General features: G+C 53.6%; 8 protein-coding genes across 8 annotated transcripts; 4 read left to right on the top strand and 4 right to left on the bottom strand.

Moving 5' to 3' along the window:
* Positions 1 to 2,756: 2,756 nt before the first annotated feature.
* On the top strand, positions 2,757 to 3,932 carry K452DRAFT_328999 (uncharacterized protein; the record flags this gene model as incomplete). Its single annotated transcript, XM_033545025.1, has 2 exons — positions 2,757 to 3,188; positions 3,522 to 3,932. The coding sequence occupies 2 exons, from the start codon at positions 2,757 to 2,759 to the stop codon at positions 3,930 to 3,932; spliced, it is 843 nt and encodes a 280-aa protein (XP_033393795.1).
* A 2,637-nt stretch (positions 3,933 to 6,569) lies between these two features.
* Positions 6,570 to 7,358, top strand: K452DRAFT_311859 (uncharacterized protein; the record flags this gene model as incomplete). The annotated part of the gene is made up of 1 exon (XM_033543470.1): positions 6,570 to 7,358. The coding sequence occupies one exon, from the start codon at positions 6,570 to 6,572 to the stop codon at positions 7,356 to 7,358; it is 789 nt and encodes a 262-aa protein (XP_033393794.1).
* Positions 7,359 to 8,135: 777 nt separating this feature from the next.
* Positions 8,136 to 10,041, bottom strand: K452DRAFT_277819 (uncharacterized protein; the record flags this gene model as incomplete). The annotated part of the gene is made up of 4 exons (XM_033539339.1): positions 8,136 to 8,991; positions 9,140 to 9,416; positions 9,469 to 9,540; positions 9,603 to 10,041. The coding sequence occupies 4 exons, from the start codon at positions 10,039 to 10,041 to the stop codon at positions 8,136 to 8,138; spliced, it is 1,644 nt and encodes a 547-aa protein (XP_033393793.1).
* Positions 10,042 to 10,856: 815 nt separating this feature from the next.
* Positions 10,857 to 13,199, top strand: K452DRAFT_353306 (uncharacterized protein; the record flags this gene model as incomplete). The annotated part of the gene is made up of 8 exons (XM_033545822.1): positions 10,857 to 10,961; positions 11,004 to 11,127; positions 11,265 to 11,338; positions 11,396 to 11,438; positions 11,490 to 11,653; positions 11,726 to 12,270; positions 12,334 to 12,623; positions 12,686 to 13,199. 8 exons carry the CDS (start codon positions 10,857 to 10,859, stop codon positions 12,868 to 12,870), a joined length of 1,530 nt encoding a protein of 509 aa, XP_033393792.1. The 3' UTR covers positions 12,871 to 13,199.
* K452DRAFT_328996 (uncharacterized protein) lies at positions 13,022 to 15,139 on the bottom strand (the record flags this gene model as incomplete). The annotated part of the gene is made up of 4 exons (XM_033545024.1): positions 13,022 to 13,225; positions 13,277 to 13,453; positions 13,511 to 14,639; positions 14,691 to 15,139. The coding sequence occupies 4 exons, from the start codon at positions 15,137 to 15,139 to the stop codon at positions 13,022 to 13,024; spliced, it is 1,959 nt and encodes a 652-aa protein (XP_033393791.1).
* Positions 15,140 to 15,300: 161 nt separating this feature from the next.
* Positions 15,301 to 16,649, bottom strand: K452DRAFT_234911 (uncharacterized protein; the record flags this gene model as incomplete). Its single annotated transcript, XM_033537394.1, has 5 exons — positions 15,301 to 15,757; positions 15,811 to 15,950; positions 16,057 to 16,115; positions 16,170 to 16,294; positions 16,354 to 16,649. The coding sequence occupies 5 exons, from the start codon at positions 16,647 to 16,649 to the stop codon at positions 15,301 to 15,303; spliced, it is 1,077 nt and encodes a 358-aa protein (XP_033393790.1).
* An 828-nt stretch (positions 16,650 to 17,477) lies between these two features.
* On the bottom strand, positions 17,478 to 18,188 carry K452DRAFT_301449 (uncharacterized protein; the record flags this gene model as incomplete). Its single annotated transcript, XM_033542443.1, has 1 exon — positions 17,478 to 18,188. One exon carries the CDS (start codon positions 18,186 to 18,188, stop codon positions 17,478 to 17,480), a length of 711 nt encoding a protein of 236 aa, XP_033393789.1.
* A 49-nt stretch (positions 18,189 to 18,237) lies between these two features.
* On the top strand, positions 18,238 to 18,969 carry K452DRAFT_291115 (uncharacterized protein). Its single transcript, XM_033541119.1, has one exon. It carries the CDS (start codon positions 18,259 to 18,261, stop codon positions 18,820 to 18,822), a length of 564 nt encoding a protein of 187 aa, XP_033393788.1. The 5' UTR covers positions 18,238 to 18,258; the 3' UTR covers positions 18,823 to 18,969.
* Positions 18,970 to 19,521: the final 552 nt, after the last annotated feature.

Genomic DNA, 19,521 nt, shown 5'->3' with positions numbered 1-19,521 from the left:
ACGTGGTCCAGCTCGGGTGTCAGGTTGTACACGAGCTGCAAGTTCATCATGTGCGGCGGCAGGGCGTAGCGCTCGCCCAGGTAGCGGAGCTCGTCGTCGATGGCTAGCAGCTGTTTGACGAAGATTTGGGCGCTGCCGCAAGTAGCCATGGTGCTGGAGTAGAAGCGGCGCAGCAGGGCGTTTATCATGGGGCCGTTGGCGCGGGGACGGTACAACTGCTCCAGCATCTGCCACACCTCAGCGGCCGACTTGCCTTCGAGCTCGAGACTCCAATAGGCGTTGCCGCAGGCGATGCGGATGACGGCTTGGGCCTGCCCGTCGCGCGTCCGCCACCATTGCGATCGCCGGTATGAGTCCAGGGTGCCCTCGACGTAGTCCCACAGGCCGCCGAGCATAAGGGCCCACCGCGTGTTCTCGCTCCACAGTTTGTAGTTATTGAGGCCGTCGAGCTTGGGCGCGTCCTTGAGCGCATTTAGAGCGTTGTCAATGTCCACGCCGTTCAGCCATTCGGGTGGCTGATAAAAGGCCGCATCCTCGATCGTTTGGGGGTGAGAGGCGTGGTCATCGTTCATCGTTGGTTGCAGAAGGCAGATCATGCCAGAACTGGGCTGCCCACGCGCGCCGCCCGCGTATTCATGAATCCGGGCAAACGAGGCCGGTGTCTTTTGCGGTATTGAGGGAAGAAGGAGAAGAATGCGCCGAGCTCCTCGGCGTGATTAGGTGTCGCAGTCGAGTGTAAGGAGGTAGGATAGTTGTCGTCGGGCAGCAGAGAAGCAGGAGACGGGGCCAGACGCCACTGGCAGGCATGGGCGAGACCCAGGGCGGTCCCCAGCAGATGAATCGCGACACCTTTCTGCCACTTTTCACCGCCGACCAATCGCGGTTCATTTGCTGGGTAGGCGAGACGCCAACCCCCCGAAGTCCGAAGTTCCAACGTCAAAGTCCCTCCCTGATGAACTCAGCTTGCCAGCCTCCACGGTATGATGGCATCGACTGAGGCGTCAGCAGAAGCCCAGTACGCCATTGACTGTGGGGCTGGACCAGACCCAGACAGCGGTCTATGAAGTTGACGGAATGCTGGATGGCCCATTTTCTGAAGGATTCCCTCTTGTGCGGCGAAGGGACGGCGTGGCCAGTCAACAAAAAAGCGCGCCAGGACGCGTGCTGGCAGCCAATTAGTGCAGCGCAATAAATATCGGTTTTCCCTGACTGACCCTAGCAGGGATAGAACCGTCGCCAACTGCTTACTACAGTCGCGAGGCATGCAGTTGACCAATAATTGCCACAGACCTAGCTTGAAAGGCGAAGAGACGACGGCGGCTCGGCGAGATAGTTGCTGGCCAGGCTTCCCTCGACGTTTAGGCCAACGAGTTGGTGAAGCTGGGCCAGAGCGGCAACGTGGGCGCCGTTCTCGACGGCAAGCTGCGCTGCCGGTTGGGCCGTGGCAACCGGCGCTACCGATAATGGCACTACGGTGTCACCCAAAGCCAGGAGCTTCCGATTACTCTTCCGTGCCGGGATTGAGGAGGTCTTGTCGGGTAGCGGCGGCAGCGGGCCATGTTTGATGAGCATCGCCATGCCAAGAGGACGGTCGAGAACGAGGAATGCAACGAACGCAGCGGCAATTCAAGGCATGTAGAGGACGGGAAAAGCAAGCGTGGCAATCGGCTCGAGCCGCACGCGACGAGGGCGGCATTAAGTAGAAAAGCTTGACGTCGTCGGCGTCAGGGTCTTGGAAGGCGATTTTTTGCTTGTGGCATGGTGGTCTCGAAATGCAGACGCCATCCCCGCGTTTTTGCGACAACAGTCCCATCCGTCAGTGCAGCGGATCCCGGGGAGCAATCGTGCGTGCGGGCGCAGCGCTGACACCGTGCATGGCACACACCGCGGAGAAAGTGACCCGGCATGGCAGCGAGCGGCGGCCGAATGTTTAGCAGGCGGACCGAAAAGAGAGCGAGCGTACTCAACCTGTAACCATGGGGCACACGGACCAGGCATGAGAGAGGCATTCGAGGAAGGAAACCCAAAACATGCAAGGTGGCGAGTCTACACACGACCTAGGCAACACACACACACATGGGCGGGCGGCTGACATCGGTGGTTTGTGTTTGTGGAGGTGGCTAGAGCAACACACACAAGCAGCCCTACCAGTGGGAGGTGCGGCTGCCGACGGATGAAGGCACGGGTGGCCAATAGGCGGGCGACGATAAGCATTCGCGTTGCTAAGGCAAATTGGGCGAGCAAGGCCGGCGCACTGTCCAAGGGCCTTCACGATGCTGGAGTGTGGCGGAGAGGCCCTCTCCACGACGCTTGCGGGTCCCTCGCTCGGCCGGCTACGCTCCATCCAGCCTGGCCCGGGCGGAGAGATATGCGAGTGATGGGCAGAGTTGCCCAATCCAGCGGCCGTAATCTGCCTGTCCGGCCGTCCTCTCGGCCAGCGATGAAGCGTCATGGCGCGGCGGCATTACTCTGTGCCCAGCCGCCCGTGTTGTTATTTGAAGCCCTCACGCCGCCGCCCTGTTACGCATGCCATCGCTGCCTGTCTGCCTCGCGTCCAATAACCCTCTTATCGCCTTTCCGCCTTTCCCGCCTCCTTCCCCAGCCTGCTCCGGCCTAGCCTGTGCAGACCGCTCCTCCATAGCTTCTTCTTGAGCGCGCGCCTTCCGTCATCGCCCTCACTACCTTACCTTACCTACTCTACCAACAATCCACGCGACACCCACCTCTCTCGACACCCACCCCTTCGCAATCCCAACATGGCCACCGGAATCGCGAATCCTCACGCCGCCATGCCGCCCTCGGCCTACCAGCAACCCACCTACGGCTACAAGGGCGGCGTGCAGTACGTCCCCTACTCGCCCACCCACTCCGGCTCGAATACTCCGACCACCGTCTCTCCCACCAACAACTCCCACCACATGCACCTGCACTCGCGCCAGCTGCGCCCGCCGCGCGCCCCCATGTACGTCCCTGCCGTCCTGCGCCCGACCGAGAGGCCCCCGCGCTCGTCTCCCCCCAAGGGCAGCGAGATCGCCTCCCCTTCGGATAGTGGATCCATCGGCTTTGGGAGCCAGGCGGCGGGTGACGGCTTCGGCTCGAGCATCGCCGAAATCGAGCGTATCAACAGCCAGGAAGACACCCAGTCCCTCGGACCTGTGACGGGCCCTCCGTCCAGGAATCACTGGAAGGTACGTGTTTAGCCATCCGTCGTTTTCCTTGGCGTCGCGCCGTCTGGAGAAGGTCGTGGTCGAGATGCACCGACCTGACATCAAGACGGGGCAGCCGGAGCCTTTTTAACGCTTCGCGTCTCGCACCTTGATGGTTCGTCGTGCTCGCCCTTTTTGATTGCGCCATCCCGCGCGATTCTGCTCGTGTGACTGGCTTCCGCCTTCACGCTAGCCGGTCGCGTATGCATGTCTTGGGGGCGGCTCTCGCAACACCACGTCCCTCGACCCCCCTGTCCCACCTCCGCCTTTTCCAACATCACGCGCCTCATTGGTCACAAACTGACTTCGCGATAGTCCAACGAAGCAACCGACAAGTGCAACTCTGCCGGCTGCAACCGTGCTTTCACCATGTTCTGCAGACGCCACCACTGCCGCCGCTGCGGCGACATCTTCTGCTACGAGCACAGCGCCCACGAGATCAAGCTTGACCAGGATGCTCTGTTCCATCCGAACGGCCAGCTGTCGCGCGCCTGTGACAGCTGCTGGTCGACGTACCGTCAGTGGGACACGGCGCGCAACTCCTCCCGCACCAACAGCGCAAGCTCACAAGGCAGCTCCACCGGCGGATCCTTCACCAACTACACGCAGACTCAGGGTCTCCAGCTTCCCCAGCCACGAGGCGTGGCGCAAGCCCAAGCGCAGACCCACCGCGTTGGCAGTTATGTGGGCAGCGTGCCGCGCGATTGGAACTGGAGCACGTTCTAATCGCGGACACTGCCGATACTCTCTCGTAATGTCGACCGCACACGCGCCTTTAATTACAAACATGGCAATCGCCGAGCTTCTTCCGCTCGTGCTCGCCTGCCCAATGGGCCGCCGCCGCTGCTTGCCTGCCACGGGCCACGCGACCACCATCCTCCCGCCCGCCTCCGGCTCGCCGCGCTGGGCGACACGCCTTCCATTGGCAATACTCGTCGGCCTGCATAATGACTTCTGCTTCTAGTTTGCTGCGTTCTAGCGCTTCATTTCGATTCCTAGACATTTTCTTTTGCTTCGCTGCCACTAGACACGGTGGAGTAGTGGGTCGATCGTCGTTATTTTTTTTCTTACTGTTCACATGCTGCTGGGTCGCTTATACCACTTTGTCGATGCGAGACACGGATCATGCATGCATGGGATTTTCTCTTTTCTTTCTGTTTACTCCGGGTGGGGTGTGGGGCGGCGTTCTCGGTGATGGGCCCTTGAGTCGATGAAAGGGACCGGGTTTGGCATTTGCATTTCGTTTCCTTTCGGATTGGATTGGATGTGAGGGAGGGATTGACGGAGCGGAGCGAAGCGCTTCGTTTCGGATAATGTCTTTGGCAGGACGAGACGAACGGCTGCCCCCGGCTTGCTGATGGTGGTGCTCACTCATCCATCAGCTAGTCAGTGTCAGCCAGCCACGGAAGTCACGAGCGAATGGTTTACCTGCGCAATGCAACATGCATAACGCAACCGCAGTAGTCAGTCTCAGCTTTGTTTGTCTGTCACTGCCTAGCTAGCTAGTCAATGCATCGTCGGATGAAATGAAAGCTGTCAAATCCCTTCGGTTGCCCTTTTTTCCCTGATTACTCTGTGCACTTGCATGCACACCGATTACTATCAGCCTTCTTCTTGCCGCCACGCCGAGGCTTTGCTTTGGTGCTTGTTCTCTAGCTAGCTACGTAGCTAACTACTCTAGGCGCTGCTTCCGCCAGTGCCCGCCTGCCGGCCTAACGCCGCACCATGCCTGCGTCCCATCAACTAGGTACTTTAGGGCCATTTTAGATTGGACCCTGAAAAACGCCCGCGCCGCGCGCCGCGCGAAACGCGCCGTCGCGCCAGGGGTGATAAGTAGGGCAGGTAGGCACGTGGGAGGTATGAGGTGTTGGGTTGGATGGGGGTGGATGGGTAGCCTAAGCCGGGCCTTCCAGATGCCGGGTCGGCAAGCCGTACGCCCTGATGCTGGGCTCTCTCGGCCCCGGCGGTGTGGTCGGCCTGTTCGGGTGGGCAACAGTTGGCAGGCGTGCGGGTTTGTGCTTTTCGTTTGTGCTTCGAAGTTGCGAGAAGCGCGCTCGACGCTCGTGAGGCGGACGGACACGAGGCGGAGTGTCTGCCACCAGCCTCACCGCCATGTAACTACCGACGACGTCCGAGTAGCGAAAGGGAGCGGTCTGGCAGGCACGGCTGGTTGCTGTGTGCAACGGGTACGGGTCATGGTGGAGGGGTAGGGATGACGGTGGTTGGGGGGGACTGCGCGGAAGCAGGCATGCTGTTTCTCTTCTGTTTGCTCTTCCTCAGTCTTCTTTCTCCCGTCTTTCCCCATACCTCTCCATCGTCACCGTCTCGTACGACCCTTCACCACCGCCGGACGCAGCCGCGCTCACGCATCATGGTTGCGCGTCCTCTCTACCCCTCATTTCTCTACACATCTCTCGCTCTCTGTCTCCCCTTTTGCACCGTCGCCGGCCCGCGCGACGGAGCGCGGTGCGGCGCGGCGGGGAGCGGCGTGGCGTGGCGTGGCGTGGCGCGATGCTACCTTGCACTAGGCGGACGAACGCGTCGGACAACGCGCGTCGTTGTTGGATTGGCTAGTGTGATGGGAGAGGAAAGAAGCTGGGGGGCGTGCGGCGGGCATGTCAAGGTAGGTTAGATAGGTGTGCTGGGTAGGAAGAGAAGACAGGCGGTGATGATGTGGTATCGGGTAGCTGGGGGCTGGCCTGGCCTTTCCCGCTGCTGACGCTGCTGTCTACTCTCAGTGCGCTGGCGAGACTACTAGTTCTTGCGCGTTCCGGGCGCCGCGTCGAGACCATCGTTCTTGGGGGCATGGTTGTTTGGCAGTCGTCTCTTCAACACTATCCGAGATAAGCACTCTTCGTCTTCTTGTCTGATTATCCTATAGTCTGCCAAGAATCCGTTTCAACTAGGGCTGGAGAGGGAAGTATTGTTATCAGACACATACCTTTTTGTGTGGTTAATTCAGCTACAACTGCAAAGCCTGTGTCTAAAAGAAATAACGTATAGGGAAAGTGTTGGAGTTCTATTGACCATGAAAGTACAAGTAACGCTATAGTGAGCAGGCGACTTCTATTGCGGGGCCCTTTTCAGTATTGCCAGATAAGAGAAATCATAGGGCGCTGGTCACTCTACGTGTTTCTATATGGGCAAATGCCTGTTAACGGGCTGTTCGCGCTGATTCATTTCCATTGTCGTCATTATGGAAGAATAATATTTCCCTTTTCAGTTAGTGTGGCTTTAGTCAGCTCCGCCTTCCTTTTCTTCTCGAAGCCTGTCCGTAGAACTCAAAACATTCAGTCGCGTGCAGTAGGCACCCGCTACCCGGCTCACTCGACGCGATGGACGACAATCCTCGCCGCCCGCAAGATGGCTCCTCTCGCCAAGATCATGGTGCTCGCAATCCGACTGATGTTTACGCGCACGACTGACGAACAGATGGCCTTTGTGACGCGAGAAATCCTCGAGGCGAACAAGCATTTGAAGAACTACCCGTGGTCCCCACAAACTGCTACCACAGCAAGTCCGACAGGCAAAAAGAAAGTGCCGCGGGTTCCTCTCCTCAAAGGGGCCGATAATTGGGATGCGTGGAAGATTTTAGCAGAGAAGCAGCTAAAATCACTTAGGCTGGGCCACACTATCAAAGCTGGTGCCGACGTTGACGATGATGATCAGCAGATTGCTTTCTCACACATACTTTCTTGGGTTGATACCTCCTTACAACGCCCGATAACTTACTGTCAAACTGCTCAGTCCGCCTGGAACATCCTTTGCAAGACATACGACAAGAAAGACTTCGCTCATAGCTCAGAAATTATTCTGGAATGGATGGACACTAAGCGGAGCGATTTTGATACCTTGGACGACTTCTTCAAGGGCTTCCACAACCGTCTAGCTGCAGTGATCGATATTGGAATCACCGTACCTGACGAGATGTGCTGCGCCAAGTTTTTACAGTGTGTCAAGGACGACCTCCCAATCTGGACCCAATCCATCAAGAACAGCGCTCATAACGGCTACAAACCAACTCTCAACAAGCTAATGGCTGTAGCGTTGGCCGAAGCTTCGGACGAATCGCAGTACTTGCCGGTGCAGCTAGCCACTCTGCGGCTCACTGCGGTGACTTCTGCTAACAAGGGCAACGGCAAGAATAAGTGACAACACTGAGGCAGCAACACATCACCTTCGACGACCGGTCTGAGCTCCTAATTTCCACTCCTCTTTCTGATCGCTGGAATCTCTTAATCCGTCTTGCATCTGTCGGCTCTGAGACTTCAACTTACAAAACAATACATCAACAAAAAGGCACACGTTCAATGAACATTGTCTCATTCTTCTCGCCAACTTAGTGCATTTTCTCAACAATGCCAGATATGCCCTAACCCTTCTTTTTATCAACGTCCCAGCCGCTCAATGCCATTGCCTGATTACGCATGTCAACCCCTGCAACACGGGCCATAAGATGGTTACCGCTACACGGTCATATGCAAGATGTTCTACGTGCATGGTCAGTGTGGTACAACACCACCCGTACCTGCGGCCATGGTCTGACAGTAAATCTTGGCAGTAAAAGAACATTCTCTATCAGTGAATATCCATGGCACCACCGGCACCATGTTCGGCCTTTGAGTTTTGCACTACCCGCTCTGGAAAGAATGGCGGACATTCCCCCGTTTGTGTCCTTTGCTTCCACCCCTTCCTCTTCCGTTCTTTCTTCCTATCAAAGTCCTACTATGCTTCAGGTAGATAGATAGACAAAAGGGTAGAGAGAAAGGAAGAGAGAGAATTGGATAACGGGCAAGTTATTTATTAATTGGTCAGTTAGCTAACAGTGAAGATACAGTAGTTATGAACGTGCCGCTCGGCTTCAATGCAAGTAAGGCATATAATGTATTCGGCGCACCGTCTTCGTTCATGTCGCAACCATCACCAATATCAGTTTCTTATGACATGGCTCTGCGCAGCAAGGAAATCGCAATTCGATGCGGCATCCGGATCCTGTTGTACCGCAATCCTTTCGTCCTCGACACGCAAAACATCAAATTTCACCCCATCCAGAGCCTCTCCGTCGCTCGCATAAGAAGGCCATATCGGTGCCGCCGCATTCTTCAAGACGTTGGGATCATGCTCTTTAGCGAAGCTGATCCAATAGTCCGACATGATATCCGCAAGCGTCCCGTTTTTAGCTTTCGGAAATCCGATGCTGTCCTCTGTCAAAAACACGCCAGTGGCACTGTGTCTTCCACCATCAGCCGCGAAGACCATCTTAAACACAGCGGCGCCGCGGTCCACAAATGCAGCTGCGAGCCTCGCTGTCGGGCAGTTGACGACAGTATCGCCGAACCAGGCAGCGCGCTGCGCGAAGATTGTATCGTAATTTACACGTGGATAGAGCGTGAGCAGTCGGCTAAAGAAGGTGCGACCGGCAGAAGGGAAGAGATATGCCGCGTCGGTTAATTCGGCGGATATGCTGTTCATGGACAGGTTCGAGAAGTAGTAACCCTCATCGGCGTCACGGTCGACAAGGAGTGGGACTGTGTAGAAGCGGCCGCGCCGGAGGGCTTCGGATGGGAGGTAAGGTATGAAAGATCCATCGACGACTGGGCCGTAATAGAATGTACCAAAGCCAGTGCCAGGGGAGGGGTAGGACACGTTCATTGCATGTTGATTGGCGAATTGTAGGACAGAAGAGGGTTGGGAGCGCAGGCAAGAGAGACTGGTACAATTGGCAATGTCGAGGACTGTGTGAAATTGCGTTTCTTGGGTGCTGATGCTTGGAAGGGGCTGCCACCTGTGTATTGGTTAGTATAGGCTCATCGTCTTTACGGAGTATGTTTCGTGGCAGCGCCACCAATAACCCAAAGACAATTGCTCGTCCATCTGTAGCCCTCATTTTTGAGAGCAACCATGCATGAGTAGGCCTTCAGCCTGGAACTTACCAAGGATATTCTACAATGGCGGCAGAAAACGGTGGCTTATCAAACGCACCACCAGCCATAAGCTGGAAGCTGACACTTCCACCACCGGCAGAACCGCCCCAAATAGTGACCCGGTTCGGGTCTCCCCCAAATGCACTGATATGTCGTTGTACCCAGTTGAGTGCAGCTCTCTGATCGAGCAAACCAGCATTCGCAACACCATCTTCCATGACGCTTGAGCCAGCGAGGAAGCCAAAGATACCGAGCCTGTATTGTATTTCGACGTAGATGATAGAGCCTGACCTTTGTAAGTGCTTACTTCTAGGTCGCCACTCAGGTGTAATACGAACCGTTACTTTTATGCACTATTGCGTCACCGGGTGAGTTCATATGGCCAGATCCCTGGGTATATCCGCCTCCATCTGAAGATTTGCTTGTCAGCTGACCTGTTGCGAGAAGTATTCAATAGAGGCAAATTACTCACGAATGGCAACAAAGACCGGGAGTGAGTTATTTACGGGATATCTCGGGGCCAGGACGCTGAGGACTAGGCAACCCTCAGACTGTGGATAGTTCTCATTCCAATATGTCGTGTTGCCTTCACTGTGGTTGCCTGGCTGATCAACCCACAGTGAATATGGCTGTGCTTGGTAGCATAATTTTGCTGGCGCAGATGCATTGATCGTTTGGCCGGCAAAGCTGTTTAATTCTTCGATTGGCAGTGGCTTTTGCCAGCGCAGTTGACCAATTGGAGGTTGTGCATATGGAATCCCTCTGAAATAATTTATCCCCGCCGTCTCATTAGTGAAGCCGGTATAGCGGACGTAGCCCAAATCAGCCAGCGGTGCACCGCCACTTGCATATACATGGATTGAAAGGAGTAATGTACTGAGGTATGAAAAGGTATATCGTATTGACTGCATGATGGGGAAAAAGGTGAAATGGGCTGAGGAAAAGTTGACATCGGTATTAGAATTTGCCATGAGGCCAAGTCCATGATAAGTGAATAATTCCTGCAGTCAGTGACGTGCCATGCATTTGCATGGATACAGTCCACGACCCACAGCTCAGTGGGGTATCCTTGTAGACAGATGCACGGAGGAGCTCGAGCTCATGCATGCAAGTGCATGAAAGCCAGAATGTCGGTAAAAAGCTAGGCCTTCAGTGGATCTACGCCAGTCGTATCCGATCATGTTCATATGTAAGGAGGGAGGTGGTCTCGCGCGGAGGCTGGAGCCCCGCATTTTCCGGAGCAGATGATCCCGGAGATCACCTACCCAATCTTCGGTACATATCCCTGTTGCTGATAACTAGATAAACACGTAGTTACACTAAGAAAACTCCTACTTGTGGACTGATGGTTCGGCGCGCTCGATAAAATGATGTGCCGAAGAATGTCGGGTTTCCGTGTAAGCAACCTTCGCGGCTCTGATGCGGCAAGGCGTTAGTTCTCCGCTTCGCCGGCCCGTCTTCGCGGGGAAGTGGATCTGTGGAGACGCAAACGCGGGGTAGCGAGTCTCGAATCAGGGCGCCGATTGGTTTGGTCGACGCCTCGTTACATCGCTCAGCCTTGGCTGGCATTCTGGCTTGGGGAGGTAGACGTTCCGGCCTTTCTTCCTTGGGCTTCCTTATCCTGCATCCCCGGCTTCCTCTACACTATACCAGCAGGCAACGACATTTTGTCTTCCTTCACCTTTATTATCTCCCCTCCGTCGCGATCGCGAGTCTAGACACCAACATGTCCGCAGCTTCCTCTTCTGCACCTGCTGGGGCTCTTCAAAACACCCCACGCTTGGCCGGCGACGAGAAAATCAGCACCGCAGAGCATATAGACCAAGAAGATGTAGAAACAGGAAACAACCGCATACACATTCCGAAAAAAGAGGTGCCGCCGTTGATTCGGGACCTGTCGCCGGAAGAGCGTGCTCGTTTGGAAGCACGCTTGAGAAGAAAAATTGACCTACGACTTTTGCCAATGATCATCATCATGTACATCATGAATTATATTGGTAAGTGGTCCTAAGGATAAGTTGAAGATATGGTTGGTGTGAGACCAGGTCGTCCCAGACAGCCGGCCAAAAGCCTACCACTGTCGTGAACACTTGATTGTAGTAATGAGAATGGAAATGTACTGATCTTATTGAAGACAGAAACAATATAGCGGCGGCACGATTGGCCGGTTTGGAGGAGGATCTGAGTCTGCATGGAAATCAGTATTTGGTACTTTTTCCCCCGGTAACTCTTAACATCCTCGCTTCCAAGTACTGACTAGATTAGACATCCGTCAGCATTCTGTTCGTTGGTTATCTCCTCATGCAAGGTAGGGCCACCAACGATATGGAAATGTCCAAAATGCACTAATATTTGATAGTTCCTTCCAATCTTTTTCTCAACAAGATTGGCTTGCCAGCAGTCTATTTGCCCGCTTGTATGATCGTCTGGGGGATCATATCTGGCGCAACAGCTGGCGTACAATCTTTCGCTGGCCTTGTAGTATGCCGATTTTTCCTCGGTTTCGTCGAAGCTGCCTACTTTGTAAGTCTTTATTTTATCGTTCTGGTGTCCGTTTAGCTACACAATTACGTCAAAAACACTGACAAACATTAGCCTGGATGTTTATTTTACCTCTCTTCATGGTATACTCGGAAGGAACTCGGACTACGTACAGCAGTCCTCTACTCGGGAGCCCTCATATCTGGTGCCTTCAGTGGCCTTATTGCGGCCGGAATTAAAGGCAACATGGATGGTGATCGTGGACTTCGCGCCTGGAGATGGCTTTTCATCATCGAAGGTTCTGCGACTGTAGTCATCGCCGCGACAGCATTCTTCATTATCCCCAACTTTCCACGCACTACAAGTTGGCTCAGTGAGCTGGAGCGCGAACTGGCAGTCTGGAGACTTCAAGAGGACGTGGGCACAGACGACTGGACTGGCGCCAAGGAGCAGAGCCTCTTCAACGGATTTAAGCTTGCTTGTGAGGATATCAAGATGTGGATCCTTATGCTGATGCTGTTCGGCATCGTGAGCGCAGGGAGCGTCACTACGTTCTTCCCTAGTGTCGTTGAAACACTGGGTTATAACTCCGTAAATACGCTCCTCTTAACAGCACCACCATACGTACTCGCAGTGATCACGACCTTCATCAACGCCTGGTAAGTGACCTCTCTCCCCTTACACCCACAATCAAACTTTAAGGCATACTCACATACGACTAGGCACGCCGACCGCACCGGCGAACGCTACTTCCACGTCGTGCTACCCATCTTCCTAGGCATTGCATCGTTTATTCTGGCCGTGGCAACAACGGCGACGGCACCGCGCTACGTCGCCATGATGCTCATGGTCTCTGGTGTCTACACAGGCTACGTCGTCGTGTTGGCCTGGATATCGAACACGATCCCCCGTCCATCGGCTAAACGCGCCGCCAGTATTGCCTTCATTAACGCCGTTAGCAACTGTTCCAGCATTTACACCAGCTACCTGTATGATGATGAACCACGATATGGTAAGTTACTCGCTAGCTAGTCCATCCTTTGTTCATGCGAGAATAAGCTGACGCACCCGTAGCGAAGGCCTTCTCAGTCGACTGCGCCATGCTTGTCCTCGCAGCCATCATGGCCACGCTTCTGCGCGTCATTCTGGTGCGTCTGAACAGAAAACTTGACCGAGGAGAGCATGTTGAGGGGGCCATCAACGCGGGCCAGGGCGTGCCGGGCGAGGCGGCGGAGAGAGGTTTCCGGTTCCTGGTTTAAGTTTATGGTTGTATGAAGGTCGCAGGTGTTTTTATTGATGGCATTGTCTCAGCGCTTCTTCTAGATGCTAACGTCCCTGAGCAGCTGTTTGACTGTCGTTGCCATTTCAATACACCACCAAACCCGAGAATAAATTTTACTGTTGGCCGGGTTACGAATATCCAACTTCTCCTGGAAAAGTTGCCCAAAACTCCTGCGTTGCGTTCATAAACATGGCGTCAAGTTCAGCATCCGGAACTCCAATATCAAAGTCTAGCCATTCCCCCTGGAGGAACGCATCTTCGTTGGTATAGTCATCAATCAGCTTAGGAGAATCGAGCTGGTTGTTGCTACCAAGGGCGTTGGAATTAGAGACCTAATTAGTCAGCTTGGTTGACTTTCGAATATTGTTGGTGAGGTCACAAACCACTTCAGGATTCACCTGAATAGACATCTCTTCTTCCGCTTGAACTGGAGAAGGCTGTAGCGCGCCATAGTCAACCATGGCGCTCCTGATGGTGCGCTGTTCTGCGTCCGGTATGCTAGAGCCTCCTTCACTCTGTACCCGTCGATAGCATGCTTGCATGCGCTTGATCGTCTCAAACTGGAACAATAATAGTCGCGTTAGTACGGTCCTTTGCTATATTATTGACGTACTCACCCATTGCTGTGCCATAGGCCACTGGTATTTCATTTCTTTTAAGAAGTTGCAGCCGTTTATAACTTGCTCCTTGCCTGTATCGGACACGGCTTGATCGGGCTCCTCGTCTCCATGAAAGTTGCAACGGTAAACGACCACGCCAACGGCGGTATACACGGTGAAGCCTATCCAAGGTACCAGTCCACGAAGGAAATACCATCCAAAAGACTTCATTTCATCGACCATGTCGCAAACCATGCTAGCGACTTCGAAGAGCTGTTTCCTCGAAGTTCTTCTCCACTGAGCCCAATCTTCGCCGCTCAAACTTTGGGTGCCCAGACCAGCCCTCTGTGGTTCCTCGCCAGGACCAAGGACGGGAAGGTACGCTCGGTGAAGGAACATGAGCGACATAAAGTGAATAGAATGCATATAGCAGAAGGCTTGGCCCTGCTCTAGGGCATTGTGTGCTTGCAACGTCTCCGTGTTGTATATTAACCTTGAAGGCAAAGTCTGATACCATGCTCGGAGGGATGCAGATAGCTGTTGGAACCTGGAATCCGGGTCCCACGGCAATTCTTCGTTCATGGTACTGGAACAAGCCCATCGAGCGACTTCTCCCCAAACATCGGCGACACGCAGGCTATAACCAACAATGCCCACGTCTCCTATTGGCAACGGTGGTGGCATTGCTGTGATCGTCCGGTCTAGTCTCTCGCATCTGACAGGATCCCCGAACACATACATATCTTTCTCGCACGGTAATTGAATACGCATGTCTGCAGCAGAGAGTGTACGCTTCCGTCCTTTGCCACCGCTTAGCAAACTGTCCATGAGGAAGCATGTCCAAGCGGTGCGACGGCGTTCCTCAGCAGCGATGAACTCTTGGCGCGTCGGGGTCCTGTTGGGTTGGGCCGGAGTCTCTTCACAGAGGTTGAGGATTTGGACCATGCGGATGGCCATGCCAAGGTAAAACCAGGCTCTGCGTCCGTTGCCGGCACCCCAGTCATGACCAGTCAACATGAGCAAGGCCTGAATGCGGGAGATGCTAGGCGTCTCCAGCTCAAGCTGCAGGATCTGTCTGGCATGTGTGGCAAAGGCATTGCTTGCTTCCGTTGGCGTAGCATAAGTGCCAGGAGCATGTCTACTGAACCTGAAGGATGCGTGAGGATGATAAGGCGTGCGGTTGTTGTCTTTGACCTACCTCACAGAAAGTGCCAACACCGACCACGTGACCCAGGGTTCAAGCGACTTCTCGCGGACACGAGAGAGGAACGTAGGCGTATGATGGAAGCTCCACTTGTAGGAGCATCGTAAGTAGCTATTCCGGACCTCGTCAGTAAGCAGGTCGAAAGGGTCCGTGTCTGCGAGCGGCACGCTCAGCCCGTCAGCGACATGGGGCGGGCCCTGACCCTCGACAGACGAACTCGCCCCATGAGCAGCTCTCGCACTGGCGTCCGCCGAGTCCGCAGAGAACTCTGAAGTTTGGCGCCGCCGCTTTGCCTGTCTATGAAGGAATGATGTGCCTGGCGGGGCGAAACGGCAGGAGTCGCCCCGGCCAGCAGCATGGCAGCGATCACAGGGCGGCCGGTCGCGATGGATGCATTTTTGCTTTGCGCTGCGACAAGAAACACAGGCAATGGGATTCCGCATTGGGACGTGGTTGTTTCGGTGTTGGGGCTTGTGGTAGGTTGATGTTCGCCAAAGCCCGGCCCACGGTCTCGACCGCAAGGGCGGATGTTACTTACTGGTCGACCGCCCGCGCCACACCGTCGGCAAAGATGTCACAGCAGGATCAGAAAATATTATTTCATCTATCTAACCGGCTTCTGCGCGTAGATGGCGTGAAAGTTGTAGTAGGCATGAATGCTCGGATCCTTCATCTGGTCCCGCACGTCCTTAAGGAAAACTTCAACGCTCTGTGGAGACCAACCCAGCCCACGCGTCATGGGTGCCATGGCAATTGCTTGCAGTCCGTCCAAGCCAATAGCCTGCAGATAAAGGCCCGTCTTCCTGAGCAACTTGTTCTTTGCCCACGGTCCAATAGGCACTTTGGTGATGCGATCCTCCACGTTAACGAAGCCGGCGTCCTTGAGCATCTGAGGCAGTTTGAGGACACCGTACAGGTCAGGCCCTAGCCTCTTCAATCCTTCAGCCACATACTTGAGCATCTCCTCCAGTTTGTAGCCGTCTTTGGGAAGAGAGCCATCGTCGCAACCAGCCTGATACTCGAACTCATGCAGTTCAACGTAGGCGCCGGGCTTCATGTGTCTAAGGTTAAGATCAGCTACCGTCGGATCAGGTCGGCTTGGAAGCATTAATACTCGTATGCTGTCTGCAGCATAGCGGGGAAATTTTTGATCGCTTGCAGGATATGACGCCCATGAATCAAGTCGTAATATTCCTTCGGGTCTAGCCACGGACTTTCAGCGTCGTCGACCATGAATCTACAATTCGGAGGGACCTATAGTGACGATTAGTATAATCCACCGAGAGCATACGTAGTACTTTCCCATAATGGTTGGATTGGGCTCAGGTCGATGCTGTATTTAGTCAGCCAACAAATTTACTACGTGTTGTTTGATGCATGCGTACCCCTGCACGGTTGCACTTGGGTAGGTTTCAGCCACTGTTGCTTAGAGTCAGTAGTCTAGTCAGAACTCAAAGGAATGGGACTACTGACTCTCGACCGCCCAGATACCGGTCCCTGTCCCAATATCTAGGATATTTTGGGGGTTGTCCCCAATAGGGGCATAGTGCAACATGTTTCCCATAACAGTAACCACTAGAGCATGTTTCATGTCTTCTCTGCAAAAACGCCTGTTAGTAATCCCGAAATGCACTGTGGGGGTGATGCATCGGCTAACCTTTCTTGTTCCTGGTCATCATTAGGGAAAAGATACCGGCCCTCCCTGAATTTGTGAAAGCGGCGTCCGTTTTCAAAGACGAAGTCTCTAACGTTGGAAGTCAAAGAAACGGATCTTGCATCAGAATCGGTTGAGAATCCCGACTCGCTAGCAGTATCAAGGTCGCGTTCTTCCCCTGCTTGGATTGTGGTAGACGCTTGCTGGGCCGCGTCGCTGACCTCGTTCGCATACTCTTCAAAGTCAACACCTCCTAAAGCTGCCGTGCCAGCAGACGGTGCTTCTTCTGCAGGAGACATTACAGAAATGCGTTGGTACTGTCAACTTCCACTTTGATGGGTACAGTATCAGCTTGACAGGCGTCGATTTAAGGTAAGAGTTAAGGAATCGCCTCGCCGCACATACCTTTACTTAGTCACACCACGTGAAAGTGGGGCGAATAAGGGAGATCGGAGCCGTGTCGGGCTAGGTAGGAGAGGCTTGGTATCGTAACGTCCGTCACCGTGAAGCGAGATTCACCGTGAAGCGAGATGGTGATAAGTGTACGGAGTAGAAGAAGAGACCCAGTTAAGGTGTGTAGAGTCTGTGCGTGCTCTAAGAGCTTTTCACCTATACCTAAGACTCAGCTGGGAGCTAGGCAAGGAGTACTCTGTAGGGGCTGCTTGTATCGTCTCCTGTCTCGCTATACGGTGGATCTCGGTTCGCGATGACGGACGTTAGAGCTTCTGACATTTCCCTCAAAATTCTGCCTGTTCTTTGCCGGTGTTGTCGAAGACATGACGCAGGCGGCCCATCCAAGTACGGCGAATCCAAGTGGATATGTCCAGTCCTTTTCTGGACCGAAAAATCTAATATCCAGCCCTGGTTGCTGGTCTCGATCTCTAGCTCACCCCGAGCGGAAGAGCAGTTGCTTGTTTCAACAGTTCTAACTACAACAAATCGGCTGACAACGAGTCTGCGTATTGAAAATGGTATGATGCGGCGGGAACTAGCGCCTCCCGAAGAGAAGGAAGAGAAATACCTACTCCAGAAGGTTGCACAACAAAATATAATGTAACTGCAACTCTATACCGGCAACATTTTGCCATTGGCATAGTTGCTTGTACGAGCATAGCATCAAGTCGCTCTCATACCGCCAGAGTAGGGTCCGCAGGGGTCAGCTCAAGGGCAATGTTGACCCCGAAAAGCCTCCTAAACTGGGTCCTTGCCTCGCCCGTACCGAATTTATTGACAGTCAGCTCGGAGACGTTCTGCACCAAGGAGTCGATGTGCGCCCTGGGCACTCTGTGCACGCAGACAAGCCTGATATCAGCATTCTCCGGCACGCGCCCCTCCAGATTCAAGCAAATCTCCCGCATGGCCGGGTCGTCGCGCCAGCGATAGAAGGACTCAAACAGGTCGTTTGCGCGGGGTGACCAGAAGTTGCTGCGGAAGAAAATCCAGAGCGTCTTGAGGCGCGGGAAGTCGTGCTGCAGGCTGCGATACGAGGAGGTGCTGCCAAGGTACGTGGACCAGAGACGGACATCGCGGTCACGGATACGTAGACAGATGTTGGTGATGCAGCGCGAGTAGAGAGGAGAGGTGGTGTGGACGAACATGTTTGCATCGGAGGGGTGGGCGAACATGAATCTGTTGGCCGCGTAGAGAACTGGGGCAGCCTCGGCGTGCATAGTACGGCTGGTGGTGAGCAGGGCGATGGCATTGCCGGGCGCAGGGGAGGACGAAGGAGGCCACCACACGGCCGCGCTGTGCTGGAGGACAAGCTCGTAGATGCGGTCGCGCAGGTCGGGCGACAGGCGGTGCAGGGCGCTGGGTAGCGGGTCGGCCATGGTCGCCATGATGCGCGGGATGGATGTTGCCCGTCGGGAGCCCAGAGACGCCCGAAACAGCCGCCATCCGCGCCAAGCCATGTCGCCAACCTCATCAGACCTCTCGCGCATTCCCTGGTGCGCCCACCTCCTCGCCGACGACCGCTTCGTCGTACGTCCCACCAGCTCGCGCCAACCCAAGTCTTCCGGCGAGGACTCGCTGATCGCCGAAACCCTGCAATCCGACCGCACCATCCGCCTCTGGCTCACCCAGCACCGCAAGCCGGACCACGCCGCCTCCCCCGCCATCCCCGCCGTCCGCGCCTTTCTCCAGCTCGGTGACGGCCTCAACGGCTATCCTGCCACCTGCCATGGCGGCCTCATCGCGACCCTGCTCGACGAAATCATGGGGGTCTTGCTGACCGCCAATGTCGACCACACCAACCGCAATGCCAAGACCGCCAGAGGGCTCAGCTCCATGACGGCCTACCTGAATGTCAGCTACAAGAAGCCCTTGCCGCTTCCCGCTGTCATCTTGGCCACGGCAAGATACGCAAAGGTTGTCGGGAGGAAACAATATATCTCTGCAGCTCTGGAAGACGGCAACGGCAGAGCCTATGCCACCGCCGAAGCGCTATTTATAGAAATCAAACCCAGTCTATAAAAACCAAGAAGACAAGAAAGTCGATGTAGGTAATTAGTAGTTGGGTTTGAAGAGGAATTGGGCTAGAGGCTCTAGGAAACTAAATAGTTATAAAAACAGAGAAGAAGTTAATAGACTATAAGATATCTAATAGAGGATTCCGTTTAGCCTATATGTCTATTATCGCGATCTAAGATCTACTATATCGCGATCTAAGATCTACTATATAGTAAATAGTAGATAACATAACTTATAGTCTCTTTTAAGACTTTTTTATCTATACCTAGAACTCGGGCTAGAAGCTAGGTAAGAAGTACTTAAAGTATATATATACTCTAATAGATATATCTTACTAAGCTAGTAAGTATCTTCTTCTACTCTATATAAGTATTACTTACTACAGCTATTTACTAGTATATATAATTAAAGCTTTCTAAGATATATAGCATATTATTTCTAAGATAAATAAGTATATATATAGAAATTTATTATAAAAAATTATAAGTTTTAAAAATAATATTTAGAATTCTTTATATCTTGGTAATTACTTTTTCAAAATATATTTAAATTCTTTCTAATATATTTCTTTTAAATAAACTTATATAATTTTTAAAAGTATATTTAGCTTTTTCTAAAAATTATATTTATTTTTTTCTATATATATTTTCTCTTAAAAAATAGTTTACTAGAGTATATTTTTCTAGAAGTATAATTAATATT

The sequence above is a fragment of the Aplosporella prunicola genome, assembly GCF_010093885.1.
Source record: "Aplosporella prunicola CBS 121167 unplaced genomic scaffold K452scaffold_25, whole genome shotgun sequence".
NCBI lineage: Eukaryota > Fungi > Ascomycota > Dothideomycetes > Botryosphaeriales > Aplosporellaceae > Aplosporella > Aplosporella prunicola.
The sequence above is the reverse complement of the archived record's forward strand: the minus strand, read 5'-3'. Positions and strand labels throughout refer to the sequence as shown.